The sequence below is a fragment of the Cydia pomonella genome, chromosome 1 (genome assembly GCF_033807575.1).
Source record: "Cydia pomonella isolate Wapato2018A chromosome 1, ilCydPomo1, whole genome shotgun sequence".
NCBI classification, from domain to species: domain Eukaryota; kingdom Metazoa; phylum Arthropoda; class Insecta; order Lepidoptera; family Tortricidae; genus Cydia; species Cydia pomonella.
The window spans coordinates 41,157,752-41,171,497 of NC_084703.1; the positions used below are offsets into that span (position 1 = coordinate 41,157,752).

General features: G+C 37.2%; 1 protein-coding gene across 1 annotated transcript; it reads right to left on the reverse strand.

The window, feature by feature from the left end:
• Positions 1-2,637: 2,637 nt before the first annotated feature.
• On the reverse strand, positions 2,638-7,756 carry LOC133523761 (protein-associating with the carboxyl-terminal domain of ezrin). The gene is made up of 7 exons (XM_061859485.1): positions 6,435-7,756; positions 6,046-6,231; positions 5,497-5,636; positions 5,235-5,344; positions 3,981-4,310; positions 3,715-3,902; positions 2,638-3,639 (listed from the first exon to the last, which is right to left on the reverse strand). Exons 1-7 carry the CDS (start codon positions 6,645-6,647, stop codon positions 2,854-2,856), a joined length of 1,953 nt encoding a protein of 650 aa, XP_061715469.1. The 5' UTR covers positions 6,648-7,756; the 3' UTR covers positions 2,638-2,853.
• Positions 7,757-13,746: the final 5,990 nt, after the last annotated feature.

Below are 13,746 nucleotides of genomic sequence, written 5' to 3' on the forward strand. Positions count from 1 at the left end.
TCGAAACCTGTATGCTTCCAGCATTTATTCTTCTACCTAGTTTACAGGTCTGATTAAATTTAGAAGGTTTTAGTAGGTATAAGTAACCCTGGCGGAAAGGGAATCAGATAATCGCATGTTTTACGGTGTAGGTATATTAATATAGAACTTAGAGAAGCGGTGGTGGCAGTGTGACGCCCAGATTCAAGTCGTACCAATGAGTTTTTCGGAACTCATATACGGAATATCATTTGTAACTAGCTTTTAGATGAAGGACAACATTGTGATCATACATCCGAGAAAACATTCAAAGGTGTTTGTGAAGTCACCAACCCGCTTTAGGCCAGCGTGGGGACTATAGCCCAAACTCTCGCGCATCAGAGACCCAGGCCCAGCAGACGGAGCTGAATTATTACAATCTTTCATACATAGAATTCAATGAGTTTTGCTATGGTGCTTGCTGGCACTGGTTCTAGATATATCCCATTAAATTCTTACTAGTGCTGTAAATACGAGATCTGATTCTTTTTCACAGTAAAACTCATAAACCGATTTGTATTAGTTAAAAAAAAAAACTTTAGGAATAGATGTAGGCTACTTTGTTGGTTTTATCTCCTCGTGGATCTATGTTATATATTATAACGTACCGATTCCCAGGCGGGAAGGCAAGGGCAATGCTAAGCTATGATCAGTATTTAATAATAAGCCATAACGTGACTGTGACTAAACATAAATAAAACTTAACATTACGTGTTAAGGTAGCAATAGTGCACATTGCAAATGCATACGGTGCCTAAATAATGGCATAAGTAGATAGATACTCATTTGTTTTAGTTATTTTGGGACTTACGTTAAAATACACCGTGTTTTTTTTAATTCCGTTAACTTCAGGGTATAAGAAGTTTAAGGAAACTAAATTGCGTAATGTTCAAAATTTTATATATTTTTTGTAAAAAGTATTTTAATATTGCATATAGCGTTGTTGTAACCCGGGCATTATATTTAACCCAACCAAACCATTGAAAACTGTTATATATCACTGTCATTTCGAACATAGATCGTCCGAGACAGTACGTAGCAAATGTATAAACTCGTACTAAACACTAATCAAGCGCGAAGCCAAGTGTACACGCTCGTAAGGGCCTTATTATAAGATAAAACTATATTATTGATTATCTCCGAAATGGAGTTAAGTAGAGTACCGGTGTCTTTGAGAAAGTCACTTAATTTAAGCTCAGGAATGCACCCTTGAAATTAACGAAATAAAAACACGGTGTATGTTTATATAAATATAATATGCTCTGAATTATGAAGTTTTTAATTTGACGGAAACATGTGTATAATGTACTTTCGCAAAGTGGATGAGTAGTTAAGGTAATAATAAATTATGTAACAAATAGAATACCAATAATGTAAGTAGCAATAATTTATAAAGTGTGTATTATAAATAATATGTCACTACACTGATCCTTGGGCTATTTTTCACTTTTGACACTTATCGTACGGCTTTTTAGCACGGGCAGCGTCATCAAGGAATGTCTGATTTTTAGAAAATTGATACGTGTTTTATTGACATAGTTAATTATAATTTTCAAAGTAAGGTGTATTAGGGTAACTTCGGAACCATCACTAACCTAGAAGCACTTTGTACTTTACATTGTAAGGCGTGTTTGAAAGTGTCGCTCTCAAGAAATTTGCGATTTCAGGAACTAACCAGTTTCCGAAGATACCCCAAAAAGGGATAACATACATTTCTTTGAGTATACGAGCCAATATTGCACTTATTTATCAGTAACTATTGCACGAAATTGTATCAGACCAATAGTTTAATATACTCGTGTATGAGACCAAAAAACTAACAACAATTGTGAGTTATTTACGCTGTATGTGTATTGTACAGTCGCCATAAGATATTGGAGCGGCCGAATGTTCAAAAATCTCTGAATACGCCCTCTAGCGCCTTGACAATAGAGTTGTGTTCAGATATTTATGAGCACCTCGACCGCTCCGATATATATATCTGATGGGAATATTACTAAGTATATGTTTCAGTTTCACTCCTTAACGCATTGAGTGCTGCTTTTGCATACGACAGTCATTGACATATATCAAAGGACGGGCCTTACGGGCACTAACAATGGTGCTAGTAGTTCAGCGGTGTCACTCACGAATTCGAGCCAATCTTGCAGTCTAACGCAACTAGCTGCGATCAATCGCGGGCGTGATACGAACTTATCAATCAATTGCGTTGTGGCGTTAGACTGCAGGATTGGCTCGAATTCGTGTGCATGACACCGCTGTACTGGCCCTATTCTTGTTGCCCTTTTTTACCTCGGCTCCCCACTTACGGTATTTATTATCTCATAAGTACCCAACGTACGCTAAAATCGTATTGTACCTATGGGACAATTTATAATTTTCTGCTGGATAGATTTGGTGTAAAAGGATTTGAGTCTTTGTATACGTGTATATAAAGCTAGTCTATATATTTTTTAATTGCCGTAATGATATACTTTTGATTAAACTTCTAAATGCAATAAACTTAACGTTAAACATGATTGCTTATTCCTATTTTATTAGAATGTTTCCCACGATCATTGATAATAACTCACATGCCACTTTCTCCTATCACGAATTGTTTATAAATAAAGAAATATAGAAAAAAACAATAATAAATGATTTAATTAATTACAATCATATGTCTATCCATAGTACCTCGTGTTTCCATCTTAATATTCTATAGTACATATTTACATTTCATCTAGGAAACAAATGAACAGTTCATCATGATTGATATAGCTTGTACCAATTGTCTCATATTCAATAAATACTCTACCGAATGTTTGTGTTTGAGTCATAACCACTGGTCTAGTCCTAGTCATTCCAGTTCTCCCCCCAGCCCTCGCTCCCGTCAGCGCCGTCGTCCGGGACGAAGGCCAGCTTGCTGCTGGACGACAACAGGCTGTCAGCCGCGGCCGCAACTGCACTCATAGTTGGTTTTTCTATGACCGGGGTCATGTCCGCAAAGAAATCAAACTCATCCGCAGCTTTCTTTATATTTTCAAATTTCTGATTCTTTATGTCCAACTCTGAAATATCAATTATGTTTTTCTTTGCTTGTATTGCGGCTTTTTGTAGAAGTGAAGATTTAACCAATGGTTTTTGATTTGTGACTTCGCTACTGACGGCTAGAGGGATATCCTCAAACTCTTTAATATCTGGATGGTTAAATGAAGCGTTTTTTGCGTTATTAGTATTGTCCCAGTCACTCCAATCGTCTTCACTTGCTTCTGCTACATTCGAGTTTATTCTTACCGTTTCTATTTCTACAGACTCTCCACCCACCGGAGAAGGCCTTTCAATCAAATGTGAGATGTTTTCAGCGTCATAAACCTCAGCCTTCTCATCATTGTGTTTGAATGTTTCTTCAGAACATGATAAGTCTTTGAGAGACTTCCTTTGTGCAAAAGTGTTATCAGGGGTCCGGCCCAGCGGCGGCACATGAGGGCTGCTCTTTGAGTTGGGGCGCCCGTCGGTAAAGTATTTGGACCTCTTGCCGCCTATAACTGTGCTAGCTCCTAATATAGGTACTAGTTCACTCAAGCATATAAGAGTAGAAGCAACCAAATTGTCATCTGTGTCTTTGATTCCGAGCAGTAACTGTAACAATGATAAACATTTTTATTTTTTAACGGACACTTTAATATAATTTTTTAATGAAACAATCTCATTTACCTCTGGAAGTATGTGTTGGGAGAGTTCTTCATGTGAAAATACGTGAACATATTTGGAAAAATGTGTCAGCAGCAACATCCGTATTTGGCTGTCTCTAACTCCAAACAACTGCATAAGTCTTGGTTTAACGTGTTCTTTAAACACGCTAATACTGAAAAATCCGGGGTATTCACAATTTTGTGACCGCTCTGGAAAAAAAGAGGAGATATTTTAATGCTGTATCTTTTTGGTAGGTAAAAACACTAGTAAATATCTGTTATTGTTACCGTGCTTTGGTTTTAAGATGAATGGGATTACATCCTTTCTTGCCGTTTGGTCTAACATAGTTAATCTAGAAAGTAACAGACCACCCAATTGTTTGGCAACAGTTTCTTCATGGTAGCATTTAAGTGTCTCTAAAATGGTCGAAAAGAATTCGCTTCTTTCTTCTTCACTTTTCAGAGGTAGGAAATTAAGGAATTTATAAATAGAAATAAATTCGTGATTATAGAAGCTGTGTTGAAGGACCTCTTTGAGACTAGGTCGCATCTCAGGGTTACTATGTTGAAGACTATTTCTGCAGTATTGTTTAAATTCTTTTAAATGGGGTACTTGATCTGAAAACATAAAATTTATATGCGAGTTAAAAAGAGTATCTTAAAATAATTGTTTAGATTGATTGTAAACAGCCGGGTCCACACAGAGCGAGCATACGTGCGAGGCAATTTCCTCACGCAAAAACCGGCCAGTGTAGACGCGCCTCAGCCGAGGCGGCGCATGGGTTTTCCTCGCTCAGATGAGCGAGGCCGGTTTTTGCGTGAGGAAATTGCCTCGCACGTATGCTCGCTCTGTGTGGACCCGGCTATTGAGCATATGTGTAACTTCATATAACACCTACAACTGCTAGTTTGCCTTTACTTGTTACTTGCTTGCCTTTTCACTATTTTAATTTTATACATATACAAGCTGTACCGTAACTTTATACAAATACATAACTTAACCTAAAATCCGACTTTCCTGGATGTTGTCACATGCATAAATATTTGGGGACAATCTTACACAAATCAATCTAGCACAAAACTAAGCAAAGCTTGTGCTATTGGTGCTAGGTGACAATATACATATGTATATTGATTAATACATACTTATATACATAGAAAAACACCCATGACTCAGGAACAAATATGTGTTCATCACACAAATAAATGCCCTTACCAGGATTCGAACCTGGGACCATCAGCTTCATAAGCAGGGTCACCATCCACTAGGCCAGATGGTCGTCCAATACAATAAATAAACATATTCTTCACGATGCCCCCATCACATTTCAAGATTTTAAAACCTTTTCTAAGGGCTTAAAATGCTTCAAATCTGCTTTTGTGACTATAACTGTCAAGTCCAATTTTATGTTATGAGTTATGAAATATAAATAACAGTAGGGTGGCATTTTTCATAAGCGAATAACTCTTCAATGTTGTTTAGTGGCTATCAATCTTCTTAATTTACTAGACTCTGGCCTTATTGAAAAAGGTAGAATATACCATCTTCATGTCCCGCAAACACATCATCTACGAGGGCAGCAAAGCCATACTGGTCCACATTCTTTGTGACTTCTTGAGAATCCTCATTAGGGTCTACAGCCTTGTCATATCTAAAGACAACAATTGACATGTTTGAATTGAAACATAGTAAACTTTTCAGTAAATCAAAACAAAATGTAGAACTGCATTAAGATTGGCTGCAAAATATTGTACAAGAAAATACTAATATTATAATTATAATACAATAAATATAACCACCAACCTATGTATCCGAGCATGCTTCAAATAAGCAGCTGTAAGCTCTTGGAACGAGCAGAGATACTGCAAGCCGCCAAGTTTCCATTGCCCATCCCCAGTGACATATATGGCCTGCATACTCACATTGTTGTGTGACATTCCAGCCTGGTAACATGTCAAATTATAAAAATTAAAAACTCAAAAGTGATAGGGCTCTGTAAGCGATATTGGCGCTTTGATCTGCCATTTTGAACTTATGATTGTTTTACTATACCCTATATCATTCTCACACTGAGGCAAATCAAATTAAACTTTATATGTTGATATCTGTCAAGTGGGATCAGCTGTATGGTTGCCAAATAATTAGACATACATACAACTAAAAAACATGACTCCTTGGGCTGTCATAATCCCAACAAATTTTTTTTTTATTAAGTTGTTATGTATGTCTGATACTTCTTCACACTTAAACCGCTGTACCGATTAAGACAAAATTTGGTATGGTGATAGTTTGAGGAAATTAATATAATTTCTATATTTTTAACTAACATGTGCTATATAAAAATAACCAGACCTGTTGATGTAGAAATACTAATGCTCTCAGTATGTTATTCAAGCCAATGCATATCTGGAGCGGAGTCAAGGAGCCAAGCACCTGTGCCAGTGGTTGCACATACTCTGTGGCCAGGTAAAAAGTAGATCTTTGCTGCCATGCTGACACATAGCGCAAGATACATGGGTGTCTGTACTTCAACAAGTTCTGAAAACAGGGGTTAACAGATTATGTTTATTGTAGTGACTCTGGACCATCTGTAAATATTGATAGATTTAGTTTGTTAGTGTAAATTCTTAAAACCAATATACCAACTGTTAAGACATAATATTTTATGTTAGGTACTCATAAATCTTGCGTTGTATTTTATAGAGAAAATTTCTGTGGATGAAACAGGAAAAAGTACATACGTTAGAGAATTTTTCCAGAGGTGTTGACATTGTCCATAGAGGGCCCGACACCACTTCCCCTTTAAAAACAGACACAGAACCATCACTTTTTAAGCTGAAATAACTACAACTATCGTTTATCGTCGCTCTATAATGGGCCCAAAAGTCTGTTATCTCAGCCGCCTTCTCTTCAATCTCCAAGCCACTTAGTTGTGAACCCTCATTGCCCATCATGCGGATATTTTTTAAGCCTCTTATTCTTTAGACATTGAGCTGAAATGTGAAATAACTTGACTAGGCACAGTATTCCAAAACTTTGGGTTATTTAAATATTTTAACCTTGTTTTACGTTCTGTCACTCTGTGTCGTGTCGTGTCAGTTGGTGCGTTTTTTTTTTTTTTTTTTTTTTTTTAATGGCTTCGCGCTCCTGGCGCATTCAGCCAGACGAGTAAAACGGGGAAACGGAATTAAGGATTACATTAAAACGGGTAGGACGGAATTTTGGAAAAGGATCAGGAAAAGGTTAATAATTCAAATAATTTAAAGTTTAATGTTGTGACGTGAAATAAAAGAATACAATGATTTAAATATATATGGAGATGAATCATTAATATACAGGAGTGTTGTAATAGATGTGGGAAACGGAACTTTTAAATCTGACAGCTGTCTTAATAATATAGAACGGTCATATAGGTTACAATTACCAGAAAAAAAGATATGATTAAGATCAGCGGGATCAGTTCCACAAATACATGCAGAACTGGCCACACGATTTTGTAGTTTCAGGTGTTCCGGTGTACATACATGGCCCAATCTCATACGAATCAACATACTAGTTGCAGGCTTTGGCAAAGAGATTTTAGCAAACCAAGGTTTGGCAGGAATTGTTGTTTGTATGCTACGATAATGTAACGCAGCGGCACCCGCACCAGATGCCCATAATTTTGTCCATTCCATTCTTAGATATAATTTAGGCAGTGCCAACAGGTCTTCAGCAACATTCCTAAACGGAAACATGTCCCCAGAACTAATGGCATCTCGAGCCAAGTCATCCACCCTTTCATTGCCTTTAATCCCTCTGTGTCCAGGGATCCAGGCAATGGAAACCGAATACCCTTTAAGACGACATTTTAACAGTTGGCTACGGATTTGATAAATAATTGGGTTATTAGATTTAGATTTGAAAGGAAATTTAGCTATTGCCTGAAGTGAACTTAGAGAATCTGAGAAAATAATAGTTTTTTTAAGATGCATTATAATGATGAATTCTATTGCTTTCAGAATTCCAAAGCACTCGCCACTGTACACAGAGGACTCTGGAGGCAACTTTATTTTTTGGTAAATATTAGACTGGGTGAGAAGTACACCAATGCCAACACACCCATTGTCAGACATCTTAGAAGCATCTGTGTATATATGATCAGCAGCTAGGCCATCTGTTCCAATGAATCCCAGGAATTGTTGATTTTGTTCAACATCATTCTTAGAAATGCCGATATTAAGGAGAACTGGAGGATCAAGTATTACAGATTCATATTCATACTGGAAAATGGGAAGTGTTGAAGAGCTAACAGTGGGAGCTGAAATAGATTTAAGTTTTTGAAAACTTTTAATCAAACATGGAGGACTCTTGTGCTTCCAGTAGTTAGAAGTAGTTATTTGAAGCAGGAGGTTAGACAAGATAACCCAGAGTTGATGATTAGAAAATTGGGAGCAGCGGAAAATAAACCTATCACAAAGATATTGGCGTCGTAAATGGAGTGGAGGCTCAGCACACTCAACTTGCATAGCATTGATAGGGCTTGAATTCATGGCACCGCATATCATTCTCAGGGCTTTTGATTGAATACGATCTAATTTTTGGAAGCCTGCTACAAATCCTGGCTCTAACAAAAATGTTCCATAATCTAGAATACTTCTTATCAAGGCATTATACATTAATTTTATGCAAAGAGGATGCGAACCCCACCAAACTCCTGAAACACACCTAAGGATATTAATATTTTTTTCACATTTAGAAACTATGTAATCACAATGTGGAAGACCTGTTAATTTATTATCTAAAATAACACCTAGGAACTTGGTTTTATCTTTAATGGGAATGGAGCAGTTATTAAATTGCACATTGATTGGAGGAGGAAACAGTTTTCTAGTAAACAAAACTACAACACTTTTAGGAACTGAGAGTTCCAGACCATTTGAATCTAACCATAACTTCAATAAACCCAAAGAACAAGTAATGGATCTACTGGCCTGTTCAATAGAAAGGTTTGGTGAATATAATAATAAATCATCAGCATATTGCAAAATTCTGACAGTGCCATTTAAGGATGACTCTAAATCGGATGTGTAGATATTATATAGCAATGGACTTAATACGGAACCTTGTGGAAGACCTCTCCAAACTAAACGGGAAATCCTATTGTTGTCATCTATAAGAAGGCTAATGGACCTTTCTGATAAAAGATTTATTATGAAATTGCTTAACATTATTGGTACAGCTAATCTATGAAGTTTTGCTTGTAATACTGAGACTAAAACATTATCATAAGCGGCACTTATATCAAGAAAAGCAGCTACTACAGACTCATTTCTAGAAAATGCTAATCTAATTTCTGCAACTAATATACCCAAACTATCATAGGTAGATCTACCTTTTCGGAATCCAAACTGACTATGAGAAAGTAATTGGTTTTTTTCTACAAAATATTCTAATCTGTTTTTAATCAAATGTTCTGCTACTTTAACAAATACTGAAGAAAGGGCAATTGGACGATAAGAAGAAACATCTGTTGCTTGTTTGTTGGGTTTTAATATAGGAATAACTATTTGAGATCTCCAAGAATCCGGGACTGTACCAGATTGGATGACAAAATTTATTATATTCAGATAATAAGAGAGAATACCATCACTAGCATTTGCTAAAAAGGAATATGGGACTCCATCATCCCCAGGTGAAGTATCTCTTAAACTACTTAGTATACCTTATAACTCTTCTATTTTAAAAGGCCCATTAAATACAGTATAATAGGAAGAGTCAAATGAAAAGGCAGCAGGGTGGAAAACATGTTCTTCGGGGACTGATGCTGGTGCTAATTTGTCCATGAACTGATTAGCAAGGTTAGGAGGAAGTGTCTGTCTAGATGGCTCATTGAAAGCATGTTTGAATCTTTTAATATTATTCCATACTATGGATGGTTTCACGTCAGTAATTTTTTAGTCTCACGAGCAACTTGTATATATATCTCGAAATTTTCATTTGTCATCGAATGACGATAACTTCTCTCTGCCTCCTTGCGGTTTCTGATTGCTTGAGAACAATCATCATCCCACCAAGGAGGAGAAGGTATTTTACCTGATACACTGTTTTTTACAGGGAAAATTTCATCAGCTGCTTCGCTAATCGTCTGGGCTAAGGCAACTGAGCAGCTAACTACATTACTAGCATCTATAGTGGGCAAACACAACAATTTCTCCTCTACGCGGCTTTTGAAAAGTTTCCAATCAACATTACTTAAATTATACTTAAGCCTAGGGCTAGGTTTTGGAGATGGAGGAATGGAAGTTGGAAATGTAATAATAATAGGGTAGTGATCACTCCCATATGTTGAATCTAAGGTATGCCAAGAGAGAGAGGATGCAAGATCGACCGAACAAATAGATAAATCAATAGCGCTAATTGACTCTGTTGGCGCTGTTCGGCGGGTTGGAGAGCCAGTGTTTAAAACACAAAGGTTGTGTTCGTCTAAGATATGTATGAGACGATCTCCATTATAATTAGATGATGAACTACCCCAAAACTGGTGATGCGAGTTAAAGTCTCCTAAAATTAACACGGGCCTAGGGAGAGAAGAAATTATTTGTTCAAGCTCATCAAAAATGGATGATGATGGATGAGGTATATATACAGAAATGATACAGATGTTATTTACAATGGCAGCAACAATTGAAAAATCATCGCTATGGGATGGAAGATTATAAGGTGAAAATGAAATGGAATTCCTGACGAGTAGAGCTACACCGCCCCATCCGCCAGGACGGTCCTCTCTGAGACATGAATATCCAGTAGCTCTAAGAAGAGCTCCAGGCTTTAGCCATGTCTCAGAGAGGGCAAAAACAAAAGGTTGAAATTTGTTTAATAAATGTATTAGATCTTGCTTTTTATTTATTATGCTTCTGCAATTCCACTGAATAATTGTGGCCATTATTTTTAATAGTTGTAACAAGTACATCAAGCATGGGGGCAACGTGGGACGGTAGTTTTACATTGGGCTGAGATAAATGATTAATTAGGGCTTGAATTTCGTCAGCTACTGATGTATTCTCTTTGCGAGAATCTTGCTGTAGTGCACAGCCATTTGGAGGAGATGGAATGGTATACTCATTAACTAGTGCATTATGAGCTGCTACATCATACCCTGTCATGGTCTTTCTTACTGGACGTGGCTTCAAAAAAGTTGTTTTTTTGTAACTATGGGACTGCATGGTTGTGCTCGGGGCTGAATTATGGACTCTGTGATGTAAATTTGGCTGGGACTGTAACTGTGGTTGTGGTTGTGTCAGAAGGACATCGGCGAATGATTTAGAAACTGCAGGATGTAGTTTGACAGCTTCACCGTAGGAAATACAATTATTGGCCATAGTTATTTTAATATCCTTCTGTCTCTTATGCTCCGGGCAAGCCCTGTTCGTGGCGAAATGAAAACCATTGCATAAGCAGCAAATGGCATCTTCTTCCTCCACTGAACAGGTATGACCGGAGTGCATTTGACCACACTTAAAACACTTTGGTTTTGATCTGCAATTAGTTTTGGTGTGTCCGAATTTAGTGCAATTATAACACTGAATTGTGGGGAAAATATACAATTCAACAGTCAGTGAGTTGTAGCACGAAAATACCCGTTTTGGTAAGACTTGGCCATCAAAAGTTAAAACAACTGTTTCAGAGGGTTGCCACGAAACAGAACCATTAACCGTAACTCTATGGTTTAAGCGCCGCACTTTAAGAACATTTCCGCACCCAATGGGCACGGAAATGTTTGACAAAATTTCTTCATCCGACCACTGTGCAGGAATGCCGCGAACCAAACCCATACGGGTCACAGAAAAAGACGGTATGTATGCAGTAAGATTCTCTAACTCGAGACATGGGTCAGTTACAAATAAATTTGCATCTAAATAATTTGAGAATGACATTGCTATGCGAGTTCTGCCAATGCGCTTAACACTTCCGTTAATAATGTTTCTGAAGGCCTTTTTGACGAGGAATTTCCCAAAAGATACCGGGTGCAGAGATGAGCTTGCGTCAGTCTGTTTGAGTTGGACGTGAACCATAAAGGGTGCAACATCTGAATTTGAAAATAAGTTCCTACCAACCTTGGTGCTAATAGCGCTATTGTTTATATTTGTATTTAAATTGTCAGAGGGGATTATGGTAGGCTGCGTGCTAGAACTCGAAAGAGCTTGGGAGTTTTGTATGTTTTCCTGGCAATCGCACGAATATTCCCCGCCATTATTTTTCCTTCTTTTTTTATTGCAATTTTTGCATCTTTTTTGTACTTTATTTCTTTTAAGTTCACTCCTGCTACCCACAGAAGTGTCAGTATCCATTGCCGAATCAACGGTCACATTACATCCGACCTGGAGGTTTCCACCTCCAGGATCAGGAGGATCGTCGTCCCCCATAGAAAATTTACACGAAAAAACTTACCAACTATGAAGAAATCCACTAATTATATATACAAATAAAAGAATATATACAAAATATGTGAAAAATTATATACAAATTACCGATTTCCTGATATTACAATAAAAATAATGTACGAGAAACAAAAAACTAGACCGCCGCGTTTCACGTTTCCCGCGCTTTTTTTTTCAGTTGGTGCGTTTGGTTTGGTCGTTAACGTCCAACATAATTGCTTAAGTTGGATACACACTATTTTGTAAATAGGTTATCGCCAAATTTCGCTGCAGATTGCTGGAATTGCATTTTTGTGTTCTGCTATTAGTTGCACTGGTGATGAGACTGAATTCACTGAATTCCGGCCGCCTGAACCTTTTAACGCATGGCATGGCACCAAAGAATATAATACTCACTATGAGCATGGCATACTGCATAGTGCATCCGATTCGCATGTCGCTGCAACGTGTGAGCGGGATGTCGTTATAATACAGGTATAGCGTTGTCTCGCTCAGACTTCGGAGCGACGTGAGATTCGGATGCAGCATGATATGCGTCTTTAGTTTTACATGTTGGCACTACTCACTACTAACCCAGAAATATACCGTCAATTAGTACATCTTCCTATTATCTGTTCCAAAGAGCATACATCACTACGTTTTAAGAGACGGGACTCCCATACTAGCGAGTGGAATCAGTTTGTTTCGCAAATCATTACCAAAATGTACGACAAAAAACTGTCAAAAAACCATAGTACCAACATAAGCGATTTAAATAGTGTAGTACGCTACACGCTTGAGTTTCTTATCGATACTGATAAAATGGGGAGGGTTGAAACATAGACTCCTGTCTACAAATGTTGTACTCGAAATCAGGTTAGTATCGAGTCCACATTTAAGTTGTATATTATACAGTGGATAACTTTGAATGGACTAATCATTGTCGTCGTTGGCCGGGCTTAATGTGGACCCGAATTATTTATATACAGTTTTTAAGTTGAGGTTTTTCTTATTAATAGAGCTTTATTTTCGAAATGATCTGCACATACATGTTTCAATTAATGTAACTTTTCTATGGAAAGATGCATCAGGTCTTCGTTCCCAACAAATTTTTATCCACTGCCTGCATCTGAAAACATATAGACTTGGATAAACATGACTTTATCTACAATATATATTATATTCCAAGTATTTGCTAATGAGTAATGAGATCATCAACTGATTATTTAGCGTTAATATGCATCTATAAATCATGTTTTTTGGCATCCAGTTATCAACAACCAACAACCCTTTATCAATGCTGTAACTTTTTATGTATTTATATGTCTGTTAATCATGAGAATCGGTCTAGCCTAGTTGGCAGTGACCCTGCTTATGAAGCCGATGGTCCCAGGTTCAAATCCTGGTACGGGCATTTATTTGTGTGATGAGCATGAATATTTGTTCCTGAGTCATGGGTGTTTTCTATGTATTTATAAATATTTATATATTAGGTGTATATATATCGTTGTCTAAGTACCTACAACACATGCCATGCATACTTAAGGACTTAGTCAATTTGTGTAATAATTTCCTATAATATTTCTTTATTTATCATAAAAACAGAGATTATTTTCTTTTCTTTTTTTTATACTACGTCGGTGGCAAACAAGCA